The following is a 25,594-nucleotide window of genomic DNA, read 5'->3' on the forward strand; positions in this document are numbered from 1 at the left end:
TGGGTTGAGTATCCTTTTCTATGGAGAGAATGTAGAAGGTTTTGGCAACAGTCAGGGGAAGACAAAGGCCCAGTTAATGCTTTTGAGCAAGTAGAGCATGACAGCCAATGGGTGGAGACTGACTGCTCTCTCTTCCTCCTCCCTGTGAGTGAGGTCCTTTGGTCTCAGTGCCCCTCACAGGCTCCCAGGGCCAGAACCTGTGCAGGATCGAGGCTGCCCTAGTTATGCCCTCCTTGTGAGAAGGAACAGCAACCTGAGCCTGGTTTGGTGCAATTTCATGATGATGGCCACTGATGGGTCAGAATTTGGGCCATGAAGCCCTCCATGGGACTCCTCCAACAGTCCTGTGAAGAACACAGACACATCGCTCTTCTGTTTGAATGCACATCATAAAGTACAGTTTGCTTCCATGGTTTCATTCGTTCAATGGTTATCCATCCATCCATCTATCCAGGTTTAGGGAAACCAGGAGACAGCATCATGGCGGGGGAGCCTGAGCTTCACTACTTCAGTGGATGAGGCAGAATGGAGTCCATCGGGTGGCTCCTGGCTGCAGCTGGAGTAGAGGTATGTTCTAAGTGAGGTCATCTTAAGGTGGATATAAAAGTATGACTGGATCAAAGTAGTTTTCTCTCATAAACTAGGAGATTTCCATACTAGATGGCAAGTGAATAGTTTTACCTTAAGTAAAAATATCCACATATTAAGAAAGAAATGGGCCGGGAATGCCTGGGTGGTTCAGTTGGTTAAGCGTCTGCCTTCGGCTCAGGTCATGATCCCAGGGTCCTAGGATCCAGCCCCACATTGGGCTCCTTGCTCAGTGGGAAGCCTGCTTCTCCCTCTGCCTGCCTCTCTCCCTACTTGTTTTCTTTCTCTCTCTCTGACAAATATATAAGTAAAATTTAAAAAAAAAAAAGAAAGAAATGGACCGATTTGACTGAATGAAAATTCAAGTCATCTTGTCCATGAGAGAGCACATAAACAAATTTTCAGGGAAACAAAACACACAACAACTGATCAAATGTGTGGACCTCATTTGGATTTGTATGTCAACAAACTATACGTATGACACCTACGAAATTTGGAAACTTGATATTTGCTTGAATATTAGATGGTATTAAAGAATTATTGTTAATTTTTAAGTATAATTTTAGGTGTATTATTGTGGTTATTTTCAAAATAGTTCTTATGCTTCTGAAATATACATAGCAATAAGTAGAAACTTTGGAGAGCAGGGAAAGGGACCCCTACATAGGAATGTCTCTCAAAACCTGCCTTAAATGCCATGAATACCATGAGACTTGTTACCGAGACCCAAGTTCGGCTGCCTGTCGTTTGAAAGGCCAATACTCAGGAGATAGGATTTGATTGAAGAGGAATATGAGCTTTAATCAGAAGGCTGGCCACCTGGGGATTAGCTGGACTCTTGTCCAAAAGCCAACTCCGAGGCTTCTAAAGGGGTTTTTAAAGGAGTTTAGGGCAGTTAATCAGTAAAGGGAGTGTAGTGTCCTGCAACATTCCTTGATTACAAGCAGCCTCCATGATACAAATGTTATCTCAGTGCTCAGGGTTGTGCGAGGGGGTGGGGTTCCTGTTTCATGACGTGCAACAGTAACTGTTCTTTCTGCAAAGGAGAGCAGTCTACAGATACACAAAGGAAGGTTACTAAAATCATTTGTGTGACCTAAAAAAAGAACATTTGGCTAAAAAAATTGCTAGGCTAATCAGAAAGCAGAGGCCGCTTCAAACAGACTTACTGGCCTCTGCATCCCGGGAAAGTTCTGGTCTTTCCCTCCTCAAGGCCAGTGGTCTGTCTGCTAAGAATCCAGGGACTTAACGTCAGCAAATCAGGAGCATGTTAGCTTGACATAGGTTAACCCTTCAGACCAGCCGGAGTGCTGTTACAGACTTCCTTTGGAACTTCCCATTTGGAATGGCACCTGGTTGGTAGCCTTGTTGTAGTCTCTTCCGACATCTTCCTAAAATCTCCATGATTTAAGAAATAAATTGACACAAAATTATAAGGGACTTCTTATGTACCTGGGTGGGTATTTGAGCAGGTACCCATGGATACATACATGGATGGACACATGGCATGGTGGCTAGAAAGTAAAAGAGTGATTGCTAGGAAAAACGAAGACTCTGGGAACATAAATACAAAATGCCATTCTGCTGGAGTGTTACCGGGTAATTCTAATTTCATTTTTTATCTCAACAAACGTGTTTTCCATCTGAGAAGAGTGTAACCCAGAAAACATTTCACTCTGCTTCTTCTTTTCTTTTTTCAAGAGACAGAAGTCTGATGTCCCAGCAAGTACCAATGGTGGACATTGATGGAATGACGCTGGTGCGGACCAGAACCACTCTCAACTACATGGCCCCCAAATACGACCTCTGTGGGAGAGACCTAAAGGAGAGAGCCCTGTGTGGTACTTTTTCTGTGCTTTCATCAACAATTAGCAGGAACAATCTTGTTCCTTCCCTGAGTGAGCAGGACTGTGCTCACAGGTTTCATGGCCAACAGCTGTGTAGGTCTTGGTGTTAGAGGTTCTAGAACAGCAGAGACCTATGAGGGAGAGAAATAGTAAACTTGGAGCGGATTCAAGTGAGTACGATTGTATAAGGGGGTGCAGTCTATGGATATAGTACACTGACAGAGTTTCCCAAAACTGATGAACTATGAAGCCAGGAGGATAGTGGAAACATGACTCCAGGTACTCAGGCTTTTAGGAGCTGGATACACCCAACAGCTAGAACCAAGGCCAAAGTATCTGAGTGTCTAGAGAAGAAGGCTTGGGAAAGCCAAAGGAAGATCCTTTGGATTCTCAAGTTCCAGAAATTACAAGAATAATGACCTGGAACCTAACGTATCAGCCAGTTACATGAACTGGCCACTTGACAAGGGTTAGCAGAGGCTGGTCCTCAAAATGCTAGGATTACCTTGAACATTTTGATACAGGACTAAAGCAGCCAGATTTAGTTAATATGGAAATATCTGGGGGATCTCCTGTCTGTTGTGATGGGATCACATCATTGAAATTTAAATCTTACAGGGAACTGTAGCAGTTACACAAAAATTACACATAGTTATTGTGTGTCAGTAAATCCACTGCTATGTATACACCCAGGAGAATGAAAAAATCCACACAAGAACTTGTTCACAAAAGTTTATAGCAGCATTGTTCTTAATAGTCACAAAGGCGAGGGACACCTGGGTGGCTCAGTCTGTTAAGCATCTGCCTTTGGCTCAGGTCATGATGCCAGGGTCCTGGGATCAAGTCCCACATTGGGCTCCCTGCTCAGGGGAGTCTGCTTCTCCCTCTCCTTGCTGCTCCCCCTGCTTGTGTTCTCTCTCTCTCTCTCTCTCTGAAAAATAAATAAAATCTTTAAAAAATTAATTAAAAAAATAGTCACGAAAGTGCAGCAAATAAAATGACCATCAATGATGGATGGATGAGCAGAAGGTGGCCTATCCATACAATGGGATATGAAGAGGGATAAAGTACTAATGCATGCTACCACATGGATGAGCTTTGAAAATGTATTAAATCAAAGAAACCAGTTACAAAAGGTCACATATTGTATGATTCCAATTATATGAAATGTCCAGACATTCAAATCCATAGAAACAGAAGGTAGTTGAGTGGTTGCCTGGGGCTGGAGGGGCGAGGAGATGGGGAGTGGCTGTCAAAGGCACAGAATTGTTTTCAGGGTGATAAAAATGATCTGGAATTAGAAAGTGGTGATGGTTTCCTAATATCCTAAAAACTACTGAAAATATATTTTGAAGGGTGACAGTTATGGTATGTGAATATATTTCAATAAGCTGGTATTGAAATTTCTATAATTTCTATTATACTTATGTATAATAGAAACGCCAGTTTGAAACAAAAGAAAAAGAGATCCCCTGTAACATGTACTGGTTGAAACTATATTAAGAATTTCACCATTTCAGGGGATGTTTTAGGTGAAGACTTGAGAAATGCAAACAAGGTCAGAGTTGGGCAACTGTATGTGGACAGGGTTGTGGAAAATAATTGGAAAGCCTGCTGATATTGGGCACATCAGTGGGCCTGGGTGTGTAACAGGACGAGACAGGAGGGACATGACTGAGATGGCTGTGCCAGGGACTCTCTCTAGAGATCACTTCGGTGGCAGGGCTTAGCCACATGAGTCACATTACCTTGTGCAGAGAACAAATCACAACAGATATGGCAAGGCCCAGGCACGGTCCCTGTAGGTGGGTACATGCAGGATTGCACCAATTTCTCTGTGATGCTGGACAGGTCACCAATGCTCTCTGTCCCTCTCTTTGGTCATGTGTATAATGAAAATTTTGCACATAATGGCTAGACATATATCTACGTTGATGGCTTGTTCTAGAATGAAATGTTCAAATCAAGTAAAAATCTGAGCTGAATGGGTGGCAATGAAAATGCATCCAGTGGGAGCTGAGCCACTTTGCCACCTCCTGATGCCCATTCTTGTAGGTTTTTCAACTATAAAATCAAGGCAGGAGACATTTGACAACTTGGTCCCTTTGTCTTTCAGGATAGATATGTACACAGAAGGTATGGCAGATTTGAATGAAATGATCATTGTTTTTCCTCTATGCCCACCTGACCAAAAAGATGCCAAGATTGCCCTGATCAAAGAGAGAACGACAGATCGTTATCTCCCCGTGTTTGAGAAAGTAAGTGGACTGGTGAGCGCTTTGGGGCACTGGACTTGGAAGCAAGGAAAGATAGTGCCTGGCTGGCGTTCCTTAGGCATTGACCTTCACTCCCAGTAGCACCCTGACTCTCAAGGCATTTTATAAAAACTGATGGTGAGGGAGAATTGTACCAGTTATACCCAAATTTCAGTTTTCCAGCAAGACTTCAACTAACCAGGACCCAATCTAGAATTCTCTATTCAGCAGACCTCCCTGGTCATAGTCAGAGCTTGGGCGGTTGAAGGCTCTGAGGTTGGAATAGATCTTGCAGAGCACCATGCGGGGGCTTTGATCCAAGAGGAATACAATGACAGCAATGGGTCAGGAGAGACACTAGCAACATGGGTAGGGAGACGTGAGGCCAGCTGCCCTTCAGAAAATATGGTAGTGTTTTGGGGATGGATGGATGAGATGTATCTGGACAGAGATGGGGGCAGTGGGATGGAGAGGAACAGACGGATGGAGGGATGTTAAGGAAAAATCAATTGACATAGTTGAAGACATGGTTCTCAGACTCGAGAGGAAAGTCATGCAAACTAAGGAAATGAGGTTCCATCACTATACATAGTATGTATGTTAGTTAATGTTTCTCCTGGGAGGTAAGAGGAGAACATTTCAGGATCAAAAGTACCTGAAATTGTGCTAAATAAAAACTATGGGCCAAAAAAATGATTGTAGGAGATACAGGGGGCCATACATAGAATGAAAGGGTTAACACGGACACACCCAACTTTATGAGGCATTAGATCATTCTGTTAATCACTGACAAATGTTAAGTCATTGCTTGCGTGTTGGCCCTTTTCAAGGAGGAAAGAATTCATAGTAATCAGGAAATATTCTCTCTCCTGACCCTGTGGTGCTGAGAGTTTGGGGCACATTCAGATGAAGTCCTGAACAGTCTTCCCATTTGAGCACAGCTATACTTTGAAATCACAGAGCCCTATGATAAGATAAATGAAAACTGTAGGTTACCATATAGCATTTGAAGTTTTATTATATTCTTTGCCTAATAAATTGTCCATGTTTCCTTATGTGTACATAGGCTGAAAGGGTATTTGCCAAAATTTCCTGAAGTTGGTGGTGCCGTGGGGTTTTCTCTTCATGTTATCATTTGCATATTATTGGAATACTTTAATAAATTTCATGAATTTCCCCAACATTTTATTAGGAAAAGTTGCATACGTCAGAAGAGATATACAGTGAACACATGTTTTAGGGAGACATTAGCCAGGACTTCAGCTGAGGGAAAGAACAGCAGAGACCCAGTGTCTCAGTGAGTCAGGGGCAATGCAGAGGGTCTGAAGCCCACACCCCCTCAGTGAGGCGGCAGAGGTGGGGAGGTCGGGCTGGAGAGCTGAGAGGAGCAGAGAGGCCCAGCCTGACTGTGCCTGAGCTCATGATGTGATTCCTCAAATGCTCCAGGTGTTAAAGAGCCATGGACAAGACTACCTTGTTGGCAACACGCTGAGCAGGGCTGACATTCACCTGGTTGAACTTCTCTACTATGTGGAAGAGCTTGACCCCAGCCTTCTGGCCAACTTCCCTCTGCTGAAGGTGATCTCTCTCACAGCTTTCAGGAGGGAAGGCTCACATCTCCCACCTCAGGATTTGACATTTGGACTCTGGTTCCATCATTGTTTCTTCTCAGCCCCACAACTCCCTCCAGAGTTAGGTCCTAGGGGCTGGTTGAGGCACAGAATCTTGTCATGCCAAGGACATTTGAGGTGGATGCTTCCCCAAGAAGAATAGATTGTCTTCACCAGGAGAAGGACCCAGGGCTCAGCATCAACCTCCCCATCCCCATTCCATTATGGTTTCTGTCCTTGTTTTCTCTGGGTTTTCCCTCATCCAGGTGTATCCTTCGTGTGTCTGCCTGAGCAGCTCTCCTTCCTCCCGCTTCCTTCCCTCCACTCCTGCTCCTAATGTTTCTCTGGGCAGAGTCTCCCTCTCTCCCTGTCCCTCTCTCAGTGGGCTGACTGGTTTTGACCAGTCTCATGGTTTACCTTTCTATATTTTCTGTCTTCTGTTCCAGGGCAGTTTTCCTATATGTTCATCTGTCTGGAGACTTTATGTGTGTTGATATCTGACAGACACATTCCTCTTCCCTGGGTTGCACAAGAGTGATGAATCTACAGGATTTATGTGTAGGGAAGGAGATAGGGAAAACCTGAAACCAAAATGAGTCTGAAAGAAAGATGTTTTTGGGGCAAATGGCATTGAGCTGTCTTTTCTCCTCCAACCCTCATGTCTCCCTGGGTGTCTTTTTCAGCCACACACTGGTGCTGATGGAGGGGACTCAGTTGGTCCTTGCAGGACGGTCTCTGATTCCCTGGCTTGTGCTAATGATGGGGTTGGTCTTTGGCTCCATTCTGAGGCTGTGCCCTTGTGCATTGCAGAATCAGCAATCTCCCCACCGTGAAGAAGTTTCTGCAGCCTAGCAGCCCGAGGAAGCCTCCCACTGATGAGAAAAGTTTAGAACAAGCCAAGGAGATTTTCAGGATTAAATGAAGCAGGAATGGATGTCCAGCACATGCAGAACCAATCTGCTGAGGTTTTCCAGCAATGAAGTGCGTTACCTAAATGTAAATCCTGGCTATCATGAGACTAGGAAAAGTTGCCAAGGTTTAGTGGTAATTAAATAATAATACTCCTATGAGCCAATTTAACTTTTTAAACTATTATTTATTCTTTTTCATTAGGATCAAATATAAAATCAGTATTCAGTCCCTCTATTCTATCTCTTGGAATTAAAAATTAACATAGGAAAACATAGATTATGTGGTCTCTTTGATCTTTCTAGGAATTGTCATATAACATTTGTTACCTAGCCTCTCAAAGAGTTGAGTGTAGAAATTCATATCTGACCTTCTCATGTACCCACAGGAAAATAGCTACCCCTCTGGGTAATGCCATAAAAATATGTTCTTGTTTCATCTTTGGGAGTCATTTTTCTTTCTATAATAAAAATGTTTTGGGAATGGTGTGTCTGGAAATGGTGATAACATTGCCCAAGGCTCCGAGTACACCTCGATGGCCCAAGGGTGTGAGTCTGGGCTTTGGGAATTTCTCACAATTCCCCTGCCTGACGTCTGTGTTCATTTATCCATGTCTCAAAATATATTTATTCATCTCACTCAAATGTGATCTGTGGACCTTGCTTGGATTCTGATGCCAATAAACCAACTGTACAGAAAACTTCATGAGACATTGGGGGAAATTTGAATGCTAAAAATTTAATAAAAGTCAGGAATTAAAAAGTGAGCATGATAGGAGAATAGTATGGTTCTGTTTAGCCAAAGTGTTTACCTTTTACAGATTACCATGCTAAGTTTTTGATAGATGGAGTGATATGCTGTCTAGGATTTGCTTCACAATAATCCCATGGTATTGGGAGCAGTAGGTGGGAGTACATACTAGTTTCTCATGGTTACTCTACCAGTTACTACAAACGGGTGGCTTAGAACAACACAATCCACACTTTCAGAGGCCAGAAGTCCAAAGTCAAGAGGTCAGCTGGGTTGTACTTCCTCCAGAGGCTCGAGGGGAGAATCCTTCCCTGCCTCTTGCAGCTTCTGGTAGCTTTCTACAATCCTTGCTTCTCTTGGCTCAATGCCACATCACCTCCCTCTCTGCCTCTACCTTCAAACAACCTCACATCTGTGTGTCCGTGTTTTCTCTTCTGTTATAAGGACATGCATTATTGGATTTGAGATCCACCCAGGTCATCCAGGATGATTTCATCTCAAGTTCCTTAATTTCATGACCTCTGCAAAGACCTCTTTTCCAAATAAGATCACATTTCCAGGTTCCAGGGATTTAGACATTTAGGAGGCCTGCGTACCACCCACTACAGGGTGTTGATGAAAAAAGATTGTTGGCAATTGCTGAAGCAGGGGGATCAGTACATCAGGATTTGTTATACTATTCTCTCTACTTTGGCATTTGCTAAACATTTTCCACTTAATTCTTTTCTTTTTTTAAAAAAAATATTTTATTTATTTATTTTAGAGAGAGACAGAGAGAATGAATGCATGGGGGGGGGAGGGGAGAGGCAGAGGGAGAAGCAGACTCCTCGCTGAGCAAGGAGCCGGACGCGGGACTTGATCCCAGAACCCTGGGATCATGACCTGAGCTGAAGGCAGACGCTTGACTGACTGAGCCACCCAGGTGCCCCTCCATTTATTTTCAAACACTATATTATTTATTGAGCTCTCTGTGCCAGGTGCTGTGCCAGGCAATGGGAGCTTGACTGAAAACAAGATGAAGATCCTTTTCCCAAGAGTTCATAGCATGGGGGAAATTGATATTAAACATATAATGTCAAAATACTGTGAGAAAGGACATAATAGGGGACAAACAGCAGCTCAAGGTAGAGTATTCCAAACAGAACAAATAGTAAGTGCAAAGGCCCAGAGGCTAGGAAGGCTGACTGGAGTGAGGAAGAGAAGAAAAAGCATAAGAACTGAGTTTCCAGATTTAGCAGAGAAAATACAGGACACCTGAAATATGAATTTCAGGTAAACAATAAATAATTTTTTAGTGTAAGTATGTTTCAAACAACATTTAGGACATACTAATACTAAACAATCATTTATTTTTTAAAAGCTTGTATCTTTTTTTACTAAAAATTTGTTTTTAATTCTAGTATCAGTAACATATTAACATGTTACATTAGTTTCAGGTGTACAATATAGTGATTTAACAATTCTATATATTACTCAGTGCTCATTACAAGTATACTGTCAATCCCCATCACCTATGTCACCCATCCCCCACCCACCTCCCTTCTAGTGACCGTCTGTTTGTTCTCTGTGTTTAAGAGCCTGATTTTGTTTGTTTCTCTTTCTTTTTTTTTTTTTTTGTTCTGTTTCTTATAGTCCACATATGAGTGACATCATATGGTATTTGTCTTTCTCTGACTGGCTTATTTCACTTAGCATTATACCCTCTAGGTCACTCTGTGTTGTTGCAAATGGCAAGATTTCATTCTTTTTTATAACAGTAATATTCCATTGTGTATATGTGGTATGTATTTATCCACTCATTCATCTGTGTTTAACCCATTCTTTATCCATTCATCTATTGATGGACACTGGGGTGGCTCCTGTACCTTGGCTATTGTAAATAATACTGCAATAAACATAGGGGTGTATACATGTTTTGCATTAGTGTTTTCATGTTCTTTGGGTAAATACCCAGTAGTGGAATTACTGGATCATATGGTAATTGTAATTTTAATTTTTGAGGAACCTCCATACTGTTTCCCACAGGGGTGGCACCATACTGTTCCTACCAGCAGTGCACGAGGGTTCCTTTTCCTCCACATCTTCGCCAACACTTGTTGTTTCTTGTGTTTTTGATTTTAGTGATTCTGATGGGAGTGAGGCGATATCTCATTGTGGTTTTGATTTGCATTTCCCTGATGGTAAGTAATGAACATCTTTTCATGTGCCCGTTGGCCATCTGTATGTCTTCTTTGGAGAAATGTCTGTTCGTGTCTTCTGTCCATTTTTAAATTGGATTATTTGTTTTGTGGGTGTTGAGTTGTAGAAGTTCTATATATATTTTGGGTATTAACCCCTTAGCAGATATATCATCTATAAATATCTTCTCCCATTCAGGAGGTTGCCTTTTTATTTTGTTGATTGTTTCTGTTCTGTGCAAATCTTTTTATTTTGATGTAGTCCCAATAGTTTATTTTTGCTTTTATGTCCCTTGCCTCAGGAGACATATCTAGAAAAATGTTGCAATGGCCGATGTCAGAGAGATTACTGTGTCTGCTCTCTTCTAGGATTTTTATAGTTTCGCGTCTCACATTTAGATCTTTAATCCATTTTGAGCTTATTTTTGTGTGTGGTATAAGAAAGTGGTCCGGTTTCATTCTTTTGCTTGTAGCTGTCCAGTTTCCCCAACACCATTTGTTGAAGAGTCTGTTTTTCCCATTGTGTATTCTTGCCTCCTTTGTCGAAGATTAATTGACCATATAAACGTGAGTTTGTTTCTGGGCTCTCTCTTCTGTTCCATTGATCTATATGTCTATTTTTTGTGCCAGTACCAAAAAAAATCATTTATTATGTGTCTGAAACTCACATTTAATTGGGTGCCCTTATTTTATCTAAAACCCAATATAAACAGTATTCCAGAGATCTACTTGCCATTTACGGACATCAGCTCCCTGCTAGGCTCATGTAGCGGTTTCTCATCTACCTTGGACCTGGCATCCAATTCATGAAAACCTCACAGTCAATTTCTTCCAAAAGCCATACTCCACTGACTGGCAGAGAGAGTCCAATCAGTCTGAAATTGTTTAATCTTTTAACTGCCAACCTTGAAAAGGTACATATTACCCAGCTGTTTCATAAGAGGATGACTCGCCATTTCCTTCTAATCTAGCATGGAATCCAAGGCCCTGAACACTGTGGGAGTAACTTTTCCCTCACTGAACTCTACCCTTATCAGAAAGGAGGCGTTACTTACTGTCAAAGAGCTTATAAACGCATGAGGGGTTGGCATGGAGCTGCTGAGCCTCCTGGGAGAGCGACTTTAATAAGGTAAGTACTGCTTTCATACATCTTCTGATGTTGCCTCACATCCTCATCTCTAGGTTACCAGAAAACTACTTTAAAATGTGTCCTTAGCACAGGGAAAAGTCTGTTTTACACTCACATTGTGCCTTCTTGGTGTGTTTAGGGGATAGTTCAAGCGTTGTTTACTCAATTGCTGTTGGATACATTTTTACAGAAATGTAAAAATGAAGAGATTCGAAAACCAGGGCATGAGAATGTAGATAGAAAAATAGTCATGGTATGAGGGGGAAAAGAATGAAAGCATTTCAGCAATCCGACAATATGACAAGAGCAAGAGCGAGCAGACGTGTTTGTGCCAGCCTGACTTTCTCTGTAGGTATAGCGCCCCCCCTTATGTGTGGTTTCAGTTACCCATGGTAACCAACCACAGTCTGAAAATATTAAATGGAAAATTCCAGAAAGAAAAATATTCATAAGTTATCAATGCACATCACTTTTATTACAGCATATTGTAATTGTTCTATTTTATTACTAGTCATTGTTGTTAACCTCCTACTGTGCCTAATTTATGAATTAAGCTTCATCATAGGTATGTATGCATAGGGCAAAAACATGTCTGTATAAGGTTTGGTACTCTCCTGGTTTCAGGCATCCCCTGGGGGGTCTTAGAACATAGCCACGCAGATAAGAACTATTGTAGTCAACTCACAACGGTTGTGAATTATGATACTGCAATGTTATGTAGCCTGTGAAAATTAAGACTTACTATAATAGAAAAAAATATCAACAGAACTAGATTCCAAGTCTCTGCTCTGATTAGCTAGCTGGCGAGGCCCATTCTCTCTCTAGGGTTCAAGCAGCTCATGGCAACCTAGAGCAGGGCTGGAGCAGGGTTTCACAACCTTGGTACTATTGACACTTTGGGCTGGCTTACTCCCTGCTGTGGGGAGCTGTCCTGCTAATTGTCCTTTTGTTGTTGTTTCGTTAAAAAATATGTATTGTAGAAATGTACATTTAATTCATTTTAAAGAACATACTTGACAATAATCTTAACATACATATTTCCTCAAATTTGGAAACTTCACACCTTTAAAATATCTACAGTGATAGTTTATTTACAAGTTTTATAAGAAACGGTCACTTCATCAATACTGTTGACACAGTTTAGATTCTCATAGTGTCTGTCCATTTCATTCAGTACTTGTAGAAAGAGCACAGTGCGGGGGTAAGGCTCCATCCTAGTGCCAGTGACGGACAGCCCGAGGAGCAGAACGAGAAGTCCCAATGGCTAACAGGAGCATGAGTGTATTTTCCAAAATGGCCATGCGCTCTCTCCTGGAAAGACTACATAGATACAGCAGCCAACTACAATCAATCATAAGATATTTCCAACTAAATATCCAATAAATGTGTCTGTCAGGATAACATGGTTGATGAAAAACAGGCAGATAAATTGCAGAATGACTAGTAGTAGATAAAAAGCATTCAGAGGCACATGAAGCATGGCCTCATGCCACATCAGAAGCTTTTCTGGTCTCTACCCAGCTGACATGGTGACACCCTCCCTTCTGGTTTTGACAATCAGAATGCCTCCAGACATTGCCAGATGACCTTCAGGATGCAGGCGAGCAAAATCACTCCCATTTAAGAATCACTGGCCTACAGGACTTCCCAAACTCCCAAACTCAGGAAGTCTTGATAAGAAAACTAGGTGATCAGCAGAGCATATCATTCATTTTTAAAAGGCACAGGAATTCACCTAGCTAGAATGCACGAGTCATTGGAATCAGACTGGAAGAGTCAACAATGTGCTGCCGGAAGTGTTAATATCCGTGGGGAAAGACAGGTTTTGTACAGGTGAGACGAGAGGGTCAGTGACATCACTGTAACAATCCAGAATCCACGGGGAAAAATACAGTACCTATGGCAGAAGATATTGAGATGGCAATGAGGAAAAACACTCTGCAAGATGCTAAAGAGAGCAAGGTTGACAGGGATGTGGCGTGACCCTAATCGGAAGGGCAGGGAGGCAGACAGGTGGGGGTGGAAGAGGCACGGAGCGTGAGGATGTCATGCTGCCCCGGGAGGCAGGAGCCGGCCTGGACAGAAGGCACAGCATCCTCGGCTTACAGCCCGGCAGCCTTCGCCTTGCTGTGACCTGCTTGGCCATGAGAATCATGACTCATGATTTCATTGGAACCAACGAAACTAGAGTCGCCACTGGGCCCTCTGTGTGCTGTCTGTTGTCTCCAAACCCTCTCAGGCAGGAACCAAATCAGGCTCCTACCTTGTTCCTGTGCAGCCATGGTTTCTTAGTACGGGAGAGTGCTCAATGATGCTAGTCGAGAAAGCTGGAAGGAAACTTTTTGAAAGCAGGAAATACATGACACGTCAGCCAGAAACAAAGTGTTGGAGAAGGTTCAGTGAAATGTCTGTTACCAGGTAGGGAACAGGATGTTGGAGAGAAGCGATCATTTTCGTCAAGTGTTGACAGCGAGACCCTGCACTGCGGTGCTGTGACCAGCAATCCCACTCACGGGGCTGGAACCCATGCGGAGGAGCCTGGGGACAGGAAAGACTCCAGAGTGTCTGGATCAGGGAGCCGGGGGCACGGGGGGGTGGGCCAGAGGTGAGAGATGCTGCGGGGTGCATGGGGCAGGGGCCGAACCAGAAATCTGCCGACGTCTTGAGGCTACAAAAGGCTGTGTTTAATGATGTGCCCGACCTCCCTGAATCTTCGTCAAAGGTCCTGCAATTCCGGTTAGCACACAGTCAATATCACTGGTCTTTCCACACAAGCCTGATAAATGATTGTATGACTCTGAAACAACATCTGGATATATGTAACATCTGATTCCTACTGGAGCTCTGTGGGTCAAGAGGTAGATAGATACACACAAGGTGATGGATAAATAGGCAGAGAGATGAGATAGACAGACAGACAGAAGAAAGATGTGTGCTACCCAGTGTGCCCAGAGACCAACCTTCGCCCAGAAACAGGGAGCAGGAGGGGACTTGCATTTACTGATCCCTATTACGAGTTTTAGGTCCATGATCTCACTTAACTTTCCCAACAGCCCTCAAGAGTAAATGTAACTATCTCTGTTTTTAGAAGAGAAAGTTGATGGGCAGAGATTTAACAACCTGGCTGAGTTTATGTACTCAGAAGCAGAGGGGTTGGCATTTGTCTCTAAGGCTTCCTTCTCTCTCTCTGACCCACACACTGTGATTAGGACCACATCCAGAGCCATAACTCCTTTCATTGACTACTGGAATTATCATAGGATATTCTCCTTTTGAGGAATATGAGTCTACTTTTTTATTAAGGTAAAAGCAAAGCAAGGTGTGCTTGTGTTAATATTCTTATCAAGCCCTGTAAATCAGCTAACAAAAAAGGAGCTTGTGAATTCCATGTTTCCCCCTCTGCCTCCTTCAGCCAGGAGTTGGCTAATGGGCTCTGAATGGGAACAAATTAACAAGGGTCTCAGAGAGAAGCATAGAAGCTGTCAAAGTGTTACATGGTTTTAAAAGCCCAGGACCTGAAATCAGGTGAGTTCCGACTAAGCCAACACTCACACAACCTGGGAGTGGAGGAAAGCGGCTTTGTCTCTTTGTACTTGAATTTGCTCATCTTTGAAAGAGGATATTAGAAGCTGTTTCCTGGGGTTGTCCTGGGGGGTGGTCAGGCTCACCAGATACGGAGTGCCAATCAGGAACATAGGTGTGTGGCTCTATGGCCAATCATTGAGTCTCTCCGGTTCTCATTTTCCGCTGATCAGGCAAAGTTCTGTGACAACCTTTGCCCTAGTCTTGATGAGACCTCCCGTTCAGAAGGGAAGCAAAGTTGCTTACCTGGGGAGCCTTATGATCAAATATTATATAAGGTAAACATCGTTTACTTTTGTATCCTGACCCTCAGTCAATGGGTAAGGCAGTGTGAGACCTTTTATCACAGCTCTGTGATCTGTAGTTCAAAACACACTCAGTAACAAGCTGCATTCTCCTTTTCATTCTGCTAAGTCACAGCACCTCCATTCCCCATGATAAGGAAGTACAATAAACAAAATCTCCAATTACAAGACAGATGACTTGATAAGTACATTTCCAAACAGTTCTTTACTTACTTACTTTTTTTTTTTTAAGATTTTTTTTTATTTGTTTGAGGGGGGCGGACAGAGAGGGAGGAAGGAACAGACTTCCCACTGAGGAGGACCCTGGGATCATGACCTGAGCCGAAGGCAGAGGCTTAACTGACTGGGCCACCCAGGCGCCCCAACAGTTCTTTACTTTCTAAAGGTTAGAACTATTGAGTGCCACATGAAAAATGTGGACATTGAAAACATTTTGATATCTAAAATTCAAGTCACACACACTTTTTCAGAGATACATCCATTTGAGGTAGTTTTTTGGAGTAGTGTTGGTGGGGTCTGGAGCGGATGGCCAAGAACAAATTCTTGAGACTTGTTCAGTGCAAAAAAGGTGGTTTTAATGAAAGAACAGGGACCGGACCCGTGGGCAGGAAGAGCTGCTGCCTCAGGATTGTGAGGAGCAACTGATGATATGCTTTGGGGGTGGGGGTAGTAAAGATAAGGGATGTTCCAGGAGGATCTTCAGATGCTAAAGAAGACACTGGGTACCAGAGGCCTGGCTATTGTCAAGCTAAGGTTGTTTTTCCCTCTAGCAAAGCATTATCGTTAAGACAGTTGGGAGTTTCCTGGAGGAATGTTACAACTCTGCCTATCTCAAGTGTTTGTCAGTGGGCTGTGAGGACATTTAATTTTATCTACATTTCCTTCTGCCTTTGTTTCCCACATCACATTGGGTAAAGAGAGGTATCTTTTTGTCCCAAACTCCAAAACAAAATTTTGCAAGAGAATCTTAATGTTCTGTAAACAGAGTCTGGGATTTGCACAGAATATGCACCTGTTCCTTTTCAAGACCTGGCTTTGAGACTCCTGGTTTTGAGTCCTGTGTGTTTCCATTCACATCTATGATAGAGCATTCATTGTTTGAGCCATTGGGTTTCATTGTCTGGCTCCCTGCTATGTTCACTTCTCATGCAGGCGGGGATGAACCAAGGGCTTTCAAGCTTCACTGACCAGGCAGAACCAAAGTATCCCTTACCATTATACAGATCAAATGAGTGTGCACTCATGCACACGCCCAAACACACACTGAAGAAATGTTAGTTCTGTTCCATTTACTGTAAAGTTAATACAGTAACATCCCCTTTTCCAGATTATAAAATGCCACCAAAGTAAAGGTAGAATGCAGAATTCCAAAAAAAAGGAAGGGAATTAGCATCCTGTGTCTACGGAAAGAACTAGCGTCTTTTGAGCTATAGGTAAGTGAGTCTCAGCCCTAATTTTGCTTTAAACAAAAGCAGCATAACAGCCAAGGAATGGAAGACTGACTCTGCCTCTCCTCCCCTTCTTGTAAGTGGAGTCCCCTGGTTTCAGTGCCCCTCACAGGCTCCCAGGGCCAGCACTTGTGTGGGTTCCGGCCCTATCCTCTCTTTTTCATCCTAGGTGTGGATTTCCATGTCCATCACTAACTTGAGAATGACTATAGACACGTCTTTTCACCTCTGAGCCTTGTTCTCATTAACTGATATGGGTATGATAACAACCAGTTCTTGGGGCTGTTATGAAGATTAAAGGTATAATGTATCCAAAAGGACTAGCATTGGGTCTTGATCGTTAGGAGATTTTTCAATAAATATCAATTCTCTAATCCTTCCCCCTCCCCCTAACGCCCAGACTTACATCTTTACCGTACACTCTCTCCTATTAGCCTTCCAAGACAATCAGATTCTAGGGCTCCTGGGTGGTTCAGTTGGTTGAGAGACTGCCTTTGGCTCAGGTCATGATCCTGGAGTCCCTGGATCGAGTCCTGCATCGGGCTCCCTGCTCAGCAGGGAGTCTGCTTCTCCCTCTGACGCTAACCCCTCTCATGTGCTCTCTCTCATTCTCTCTCTCTCAAATAAATAAATAAAATCTTAAAAAAAAAAAAAAAAAAGACAGATTCTACCCAGTGGAGATATGAGCATGGTTTGGAACAATTTTCCAGGGTTGGCTACTGATGGATGAGAATCTGGGCCATGAAAGACATTCTAGGGACTCTTCCGACTCTGCCATGAGGAAGGCAGATGCTCCTTCCACATGGTTGGTGCTATCTGACCATACATCAAAAAGTACATTTTTGCTTCTGTGGTATTGTTCATTTGTTAATCCATTCGTTTGTTCTTTCATCATGTTTAGAGAAATTCGGAGACTACCATGGCGGGAAAGCCCAAGCTTCACTACTTCAATGGACGAGGCCGAATGGAGTCCATCCGGTGGCTCTTGGCCGCAGCAGGAGTAGAGGTTTGATCTGAGTCCTGTCATCTTAAGTTGGATCTAAAATTGACTCTATCAAAGTACTTTTCTCACATAAGCTAAGAGAATTTTCTTACTAAATGACCTGTCAAGAGTTTTGCATTAAAAAAATTGTCAGCTGGGGCACCTGGGTGGCTCAGTTGGTTAAGTCTCGGACTCTTGATTTCAGCTCAGGTCATGATCTCAGGGTCGTGAGACTAAGTCCCACACTGGGCTCTGCCCTGGGCGTGGAGTCTGCTTGGGATTCTCTCTCCCTCCCCCTCTGCCCGCCCCCTCACGCTTGCACTCTCTTTCTAAAAAAAAAAAAAGAAAAAAAGTCAGCTATTAAGAGACGAACAGATTTGGGGCGCCTGGGTTGGTCAGTCAGTTAAGGGTCTGCCTTCGGCTCAGGTCATGATCTCAAGTCCTGGGATGGAGTCCCAAGTCGGGCTCCCTGCTCAGCGGGGAGTCTGCTTCTCCCTCTCCCTCTGCCGCTCCCCTTGCTCATGCTTTCTCTCTCTCTCAAATAAATAAAATCTTTTAAAAAAAGAGAGAGATGAACAGATTTGACCTAATATATTATTAAAATTTCTTCTCATCAAAGAACATAAACAATTAAAATAACTTAAGGAAACTAAGCACAGTGTGTAGGCCTTATTTGGATTTGGATTTAAGTGAACTACAAAATATCATTTATGACATGTGTGCAACAATTAGAAACATGGACCTTGATCTTAGATGATTTTAAAGAAGCATTGTTGATATTGTAGGTATGCTAATTCAGTTTCTGCTTTCCAGTTCGAAGAGAAATTTATAGAAACTCCAGAAGACTGGGATAAATTAAGGAATGGTAAGACCAAGTATCTAATTCCTGGGATGAGGTTATCAGGTAGAAGTCATAAGCTGAGGTTTTAACACCTATCTGTGAGTGTGGTGGGAGTTGGGGGTGGTGGAAAGGAAGAAAAGTGGCTCCAGTGTAAGGGGTGGGGCTCCTTGGGCCTGTGTTCCATCTCATTCAGGGCTAGGAAGGGCTTGAACTCTGAGTATTTACTAAAGGAATCATGCCACTTGTCCTGCAAATGCCCTCTCTTTGCTCTCTCCAGCTTTTCTGCACCCCGAGTGAGCTGGGTCAGCTCAGCATCCCACACAGCCGCCCATCCAAGGACCCTCAAACACATGCAGTAGAGTGAAAAAGTAGAAATAGGTCAGCAGTTGCTGTGAGTGCTTTTCTCTGGTGGGGTTGACAAGATCATACCTAGCAATATTATAGACTCAGAGAATGAGATGGTATTGCCTTAGCTGAAAGGCCAGGTGACAGTATGAAGAAGGAGATGAAGAACAAGGTCCAACACTACAAGCATCAGCGGACTCAGGAAAGCAGGGCCTGCCCTGCACACACTGTCCAGCGGTAGAACTGCAAGAGCACATAAAACAGCCTACAGAGACATCTCCTTCAGAATTGCCCTTAACGGCATAAGCTCCAAGGGACTTCTCACTTGACATACAGGTGCTTGCTTCCCTGTTGCAGCTTCTCTCAAGATTTCCCAACACATCCACGGAAGTAAATCGGCTGCAAAAACTACAGGAACCTACCATGTATCTGCATGGGAAAGAAAAAGATAAATGAAATAATAGGTGAAAAGTAAGAGGTAGACTGAGAACAAAGAGGATTAGGGGAAAGCTAAAAACAAAATGCTGTTTTGATGAAATGTGACCAGGCAATAATTTTTTGTTTGCTTTTATGTCTCAGGTCATGGCAACACATGTTTTTTCATGCTAAAAGAGTATGATCCAATAAAACATTTCACTCTGCTTCTTCTCTTCTTCTTTCAAAAGATGGATGTCTCATGTTCCAGCAAGTGCCAATGGTGGAAATGGATGGAATGAAGCTGGTGCAGACCAGAGCCATTCTCAACTATATTGCCACCAAATACAACCTCTATGGGAAAGACATAAAGGAGAGAGCCCTGTACGGTATTTTTTCTGTTCTTTCATGAACAATTGATGTGAAAATTTGGGTTCTTCCTTGGGTGAGCAGGACTGTGTCAGGGAGATTATGGCCAGCAGCAGCACAGGATTTGGTGGGATAGACTGAGGTCCGACACCACAGAGATCTGTGAGGATGAGGGATTCTACTTGGAGTGGATTCACCAAGTGGGGTCACAGAAAAGGAAGCAGTCCATGGATAGAGCACATATGGTGAGACGGTTTCCCTAATGTTGATGAACTATGAAGCCAGAAAGATGGTCGGCTCATCACTCCAGGTACTCAGGCCTTTAGGAGCTGGATACCAGCTAGAGACAAAGGACAACGTGTCTGAGTATCTAGCAGATAAGATGGGGGAACAGAAGGATCCAAAGGAGCTGATTCTAAAGGTTCATAAATTACAAGAATGCTGACCAAGAACTTCACTTGCCAGCCTGTTATATGGACTGGTCACTTGACCAGGGTAAGCAGAGCCTGGTCCTCAAGATGCCAAGGTTATCTTGAGCATTTTGATACGGGACTAAAGCAGCCAAATTTTAGTCAACACAACCACATCTGTGGGTTCTCTTCTCTGTTGTGATAGGACCACATGATTGATATTTAAATCTCAGAAGGCTCTGCTACCAGTTACTCAAAAAGTTAAACATAGATTTACCATATACCAGCAACTCCATCACTAGGTGTACACATAAGACAATTGAAAATCCATCCACACTAGAACTTGTACACAAACATTTATAGCAGTGTTGTTCTTACTGTTCAAACAGTGGAAATGATACAAATGTGCATCAACTGATCAGTGGTTGGAAGATTGGCCTATCCATCAATGGAATATTATTTGGCCATGAAAAGGAATGAAGTAGTGATGCATGGTACAATATGGATAAACCTTACAAACATCATGTTACATACACTAGACACAAAGGCACATATTGTATGATTCTATTTGTATGAAATATCCAGAACACTCAAATCTAGAGAAACAGAAAGTAGCTTAGTGGTTGCCAGGGGCTGGAGGAGGGAAGAAATTGGAATGAGTATAAAAGCATACAGCATTTCTTTTGGGAATATGAAAATATTCTGTAATTAGGGTGGTGATGGTACAGTATTGTTTGTCTTTACTATAAGAATCACAAAATTGTTACACTTGAGAAGTGTATACATTATGGTATGTGAATTATGTGAAAATAAAGATTTTATTTGAAAAAACTCTTACAGGAAGCCCAGTTTAGAACAATAAAGCCAAATCTCCTAAAATATGTACTGGTTGGAATGTACAAAGAATTTCACCCTTTTTGGGGTTATTTTAGGTGAAGACTTAAGAAATGCAAACAAGGTCAGAGTTCAGTCACTGTATGTGGGTAGGGTTGTGGAAAATAATTGGAAAGCCTGCTGATATTAGGCACATCAGTGGGCCTGGGTGTGTAACAGGACGAGACAGGAGGGACATGACTGAGATGGCTGTGCCAGGGACTCTCTCTAGAGATCACTTCGGTGGCAGGGCTTAGCCACATGAGTCACATTACCTTGTGCAGAGAACAAATCACAACAGATATGGCAAGGCCCAGGTACGGTCCCTGTAGGTGGGTACGTGCAGGATTGCACCAATTTCTCTGCGACTCTGGACAGGTCACCAATACTCTCTGTCCCTCTCTTTGGTCATGTGTATAATGAAAATTTTGCACATAATGGCTAGACATATATCTACGTTGATGGCTTGTTCTAGAATGAAATGTTCAAATCAAGTAAAAATCTGAGCTGAATGGGTGGCAATAAAAATGCATCCAGTGGGAGCTGAGCCACTTTGCCACCTCCTGATGCCCATTCTTGTAGGTTTTTCAACTATAAAATCAAGGCAGGAGACATTTGACAACTTGGTCCCTTTGTCTTTCAGGATAGATATGTACACAGAAGGTATGGCAGATTTGAATGAAATGTTCATTGTTGTGCCTCTATGCCCACCTGACCAAAAAGATGCCAAGATTGCCCTGATCAAAGAGAGAACGACAGATCGTTATCTCCCCGTGTTTGAGAAAGTAAGTGGACTGGTGAGCGCTCTGGGGCACTGGACTTGGAAGCAAGGAAAGATAGTGCCTGACTGGCGTTCCTTAGGCATTGACCTTCACTCCCAGTAGCACCCTGACTCTCAAGGCATTTTATAAAAACTGATGGTGAGGGAGAATTGTACCAGTTATACCCAAATTTCAGTTTTCCAGCAAGACTTCAACTAACCAGGACCCAATCTAGAATTCTCTATTCAGCAGACCTCCCTGGTCATAGTCAGAGCTTGGGCGGTTGAAGGCTCTGAGGTTGGAATAGATCTTGCAGAGCACCATGCGGGGGCTTTGATCCAAGAGGAATACAATGACAGCAATGGGTCAGGAGAGACACTAGCAACATGGGTAGGGAGACGTGAGGCCAGCTGCCCTTCAGAAAATATGGTAGTGTTTTGGGGATGGATGGGTGAGATGTATCTGGACAGAGATGGGGGCAGTGGGACGGAGAGGAACAGACGGATGGAGGGATGTTAAGGAAAAATCAATTGACATAGTTGAAGACATGGTTCTCAGACTCGAGAGGAAAGTCATGCAAACTAAGGAAATGAGGTTCCATCACTATACATAGTATGTATGTTAGTTAATGTTTCTCCTGGGAGGTAAGAGGAGAACATTTCAGGATCAAAAGTACCTGAAATTGTGCTAAATAAAAACTATGGGCCAAAAAAATGATTGTAGGAGATACAGGGGGCCATACATAGAATGAAAGGGTTAACACGGACACACCCATCTTTATGAGGCATTAGATCATTCTGTTAATCACTGACAAATGTTAAGTCATTGCTTGCGTGTTGGCCCTTTTCAAGGAGGAAAGAATTCATAGTAATCAGGAAATATTCTCTCTCCTGACCCTGTGGTGCTGAGAGTTTGGGGCACATTCAGATGAAGTCCTGAACAGTCTTCCCATTTGAGCACAGCTATACTTTGAAATCACAGAGCCCTATGATAAGATAAATGAAAACTGCAGGTTACCATATAGCATTTGAAGTTTTATTATATTCTTTGCCTAATAAATTGTCCATGTTTCCTTATGTGTACATAGGCTGAAAGGGTATTTGCCAAAATTTCCTGAAGTTGGTGGTGCCGTGGGGTTTTCTCTTCATGTTATCATTTGCATATTATTGGAATACTTTAATAAATTTCATGAATTTCCCCAACATTTTATTAGGAAAAGTTGCATACGTCAGAAGAGATATACAGTGAACACATGTTTTAGGGAGACATTAGCCAGGACTTCAGCTGAGGGAAAGAACAGCAGAGACCCAGTGTCTCAGTGAGTCAGGGGCAATGCAGAGGGTCTGAAGCCCACACCCCCTCAGTGAGGCGGCAGAGGTGGGGAGGTCGGGCTGGAGAGCAGAGAGGAGCAGAGGGGCCCAGCCTGACTGTGCCTGAGCTCATGATGTGATTCCTCAAATGCTCCAGGTGTTAAAGAGCCATGGACAAGACTACCTTGTTGGCAACACGCTGAGCAGGGCTGACATTCACCTGGTTGAACTTCTCTACTATGTGGAAGAGCTTGACCCCAGCCTTCTGGCCAACTTCCCTCTGCTGAAGGTGATCTCTCTCACAGCTTTCAGGAGGGAAGGCTCACATCTCCCACCTCAGGATTTGACATTTGGACTCTGGTTCCATCATTGTTCCTTCTCAGCCCCACAACTCCCTCCAGAGTTAGGTCCTAGGGGCTGGTTGAGGCACAGAATCTTGTCATGCCAAGGACATTTGAGGTGGATGCTTCCCCAAGAAGAATAGATTGTCTTCACCAGGAGAAGGACCCAGGGCTCAGCATCAACCTCCCCATCCCCATTCCATTATGGTTTCTGTCCTTGTTTTCTCTGGGTTTTCCCTCATCCAGGTGTATCCTTCGTGTGTCTGCCTGAGCAGCTCTCCTTCCTCCCGCTTCCTTCCCTCCACTCCTGCTCCTAATGTTTCTCTGGGCAGAGTCTCCCTCTCTCCCTGTCCCTCTCTCAGTGGGCTGACTGGTTTTGACCAGTCTCATGGTTTACCTTTCTGTATTTTCTGTCTTCTGTTCCAGGGCAGTTTTCCTATATTTTCATCTGTCTGGAGACTTTATGTGTGTTGATATCTGACAGACACATTCCTCTTCCTTGGGTTGCACAAGAGTGATGAATCTATAGGATTTATGTGTAGGGAAGGAGATAGGGAAAACCTGACCAAAATGAGTCTGAAAGAAAGATGTTTTTGGGGCAAATGGCATTGAGCTGTCTTTTCTCCTCCAACCCTCATGTCTCCCTGGGTGTCTTTTTCAGCCACACACTGGTGCTGATGGAGGGGACTCAGTTGGTCTTTGCAGGACGGTCTCTGATTCCCTGGGTTGTGCTAATGATGGGGTTGGTCTTTGGCTCCATTCTGAGGCTGTGTCCTTGTGCATTGCAGGCCCTGAAAACCAGAATCAGCAATCTCCCCACCGTGAAGAAGTTTCTGCAGCCTGGCAGTCCAAGGAAACCTCCCATCAATGAGAAAAGTTTAGAACAAGCCAAAAAGATTTTCAGGATTAAATGAAGCAGGAATGGATGCCCAGCAGAAGCAGAACAAATCTGCTGAGGTTTTCCAGCAATGAAGTGTGTTACCCAAATGTAGATCCTGGCTATCGTGCAGCTAGGAAACTTTTGAAAAGTTTAAGTGCCAATTTCATTAGGAATTATGCAGATTTAGTTGCAAAGCAGTTTATTTTGTTTTGATCAAATATCAAATCATGATCACCTCCTAGGATGTCTCTTGGCCTTAAAAATAAATAAAGGGAGAAAAATTTCATGGGTTCTTTCTTTGATCTATTAAAAAATTGTCATTACAGCTACCATGTACCTTGTCAAAAAGAGTGAAGTAGAAATTTTCATGTGACATTTTACTAACACAAAAATAGTATTTTTCTTTTGTATTTTGCTATATTTCTGATCTGCAACCTAAAGGTTTCTGTCTTCCTTTCTTTCTTTCTTCCTTCCTTCCTTCTTTTCCTTCCTTTCTTCTCTCTTTTTCTTTTTTGAATCAGAACCATTTTCCTTCAGGAAATCTTTTTTTTTCCCTGTTCACTTATGGAACTTATATTTCTTTTATGTGGAATATAGAACGTTCCATATTCCAGGAGGTGGGTTAATAATGATAAATAAGCCAGAAACAGTCTTTGCCCATTGGGGGGTTACTGTAGTGATAAAAACAACAACAAAAAACCCCAGGTAATTCTAATCCCAAATCATGTATACCTTGTACATCATGTTCTAGGGCTACTATAACAAATGACCACAAATTTGATGGGTAAAAACCGTAAAATGTATTGCTTCACAGTTCTGGAGTCTGTGTGAAATGAAGGTATGAGCAGGGCCATGCTTTTTCTGAAGGCAGTAGGGAAGGATCCTTCCTTGACTTGTCTTAGCTTCTGATGGTTGCTGGCAGTGCTTGGCATTTCTCGGCTTGTAGATGCCTAACTCCAGTCTCTGCCTCTGTTTACACATGGCATACACATGTGTGTGTGTGTGTGTATGTGTGTGTGTGTGTATCCAAATTTCCCTCTTTTTCTAGGAACACCAGTAATCAAATCTGGGCCCACCCTAACCCAGTATGACCTCATCTTAACTTGACTACAACTGCAAAGACCCTATTTCTAGATAAAGTCACATTCACAGGTACCCAGGGTTAAGACTACAACCTGTCCTTTCTGGGGGACACCATTTACTCTATAATCTCACACTAGGGCACAAGAGCATGCTGAGCATCAATCCAATCAGGACACCTTGGCTTGAATCTGTGAGTCCTTCATGGTCTGTCATGAGGGGGCAGTTTGGATTTTGTTCCAAGGAAAATAGGGTGCTGCTGAAGGGCAGCCATATAGCCTGCTTTCCCAGCCTGATGTGCGTATAATAAAATCACATCTTTTAAGTATTCATTTTAAGTCACTCAAGCATCCATCTTGGAACAGCAAGAAGATTCTTCCCCCCAGCT

At 43.0% G+C, this 25,594-nt stretch overlaps 1 protein-coding gene and 1 pseudogene across 4 annotated transcripts; both read left to right on the plus strand.

The window, feature by feature from the left end:
• Positions 1 to 480: 480 nt before the first annotated feature.
• LOC118536023 (glutathione S-transferase A3-like) lies at positions 481 to 7,335 on the plus strand (annotated as a pseudogene). The gene is made up of 7 exons (XR_013440946.1): positions 481 to 578; positions 783 to 820; positions 1,112 to 1,114; positions 2,292 to 2,424; positions 4,552 to 4,693; positions 6,137 to 6,276; positions 7,105 to 7,335. The product of XR_013440946.1 is annotated as a glutathione S-transferase A3-like (transcript).
• A 3,784-nt stretch (positions 7,336 to 11,119) lies between these two features.
• Positions 11,120 to 24,415, plus strand: LOC118536018 (glutathione S-transferase A2). 3 transcript variants are annotated; one of them, XM_036092711.2, is made up of 7 exons: positions 11,120 to 11,265; positions 17,502 to 17,606; positions 18,396 to 18,447; positions 19,434 to 19,566; positions 21,478 to 21,619; positions 23,063 to 23,194; positions 24,035 to 24,415. In XM_036092711.2, exons 2-7 carry the CDS (start codon positions 17,520 to 17,522, stop codon positions 24,158 to 24,160), a joined length of 672 nt encoding a protein of 223 aa, XP_035948604.1. In that variant the 5' UTR covers positions 11,120 to 11,265; positions 17,502 to 17,519; the 3' UTR covers positions 24,161 to 24,415. The 3 variants fall into 3 exon arrangements, with proteins under 3 accessions (XP_035948604.1, XP_077911365.1, XP_077911366.1); XM_078055239.1 differs by lacking the exon at positions 11,120 to 11,265 and adding an exon at positions 16,480 to 16,585; XM_078055240.1 differs by lacking the exon at positions 11,120 to 11,265 and adding an exon at positions 16,770 to 16,857.
• Positions 24,416 to 25,594: the final 1,179 nt, after the last annotated feature.

Source organism: Halichoerus grypus, chromosome 9 (assembly GCF_964656455.1).
Source record: "Halichoerus grypus chromosome 9, mHalGry1.hap1.1, whole genome shotgun sequence".
Taxonomy (NCBI): domain Eukaryota; kingdom Metazoa; phylum Chordata; class Mammalia; order Carnivora; family Phocidae; genus Halichoerus; species Halichoerus grypus.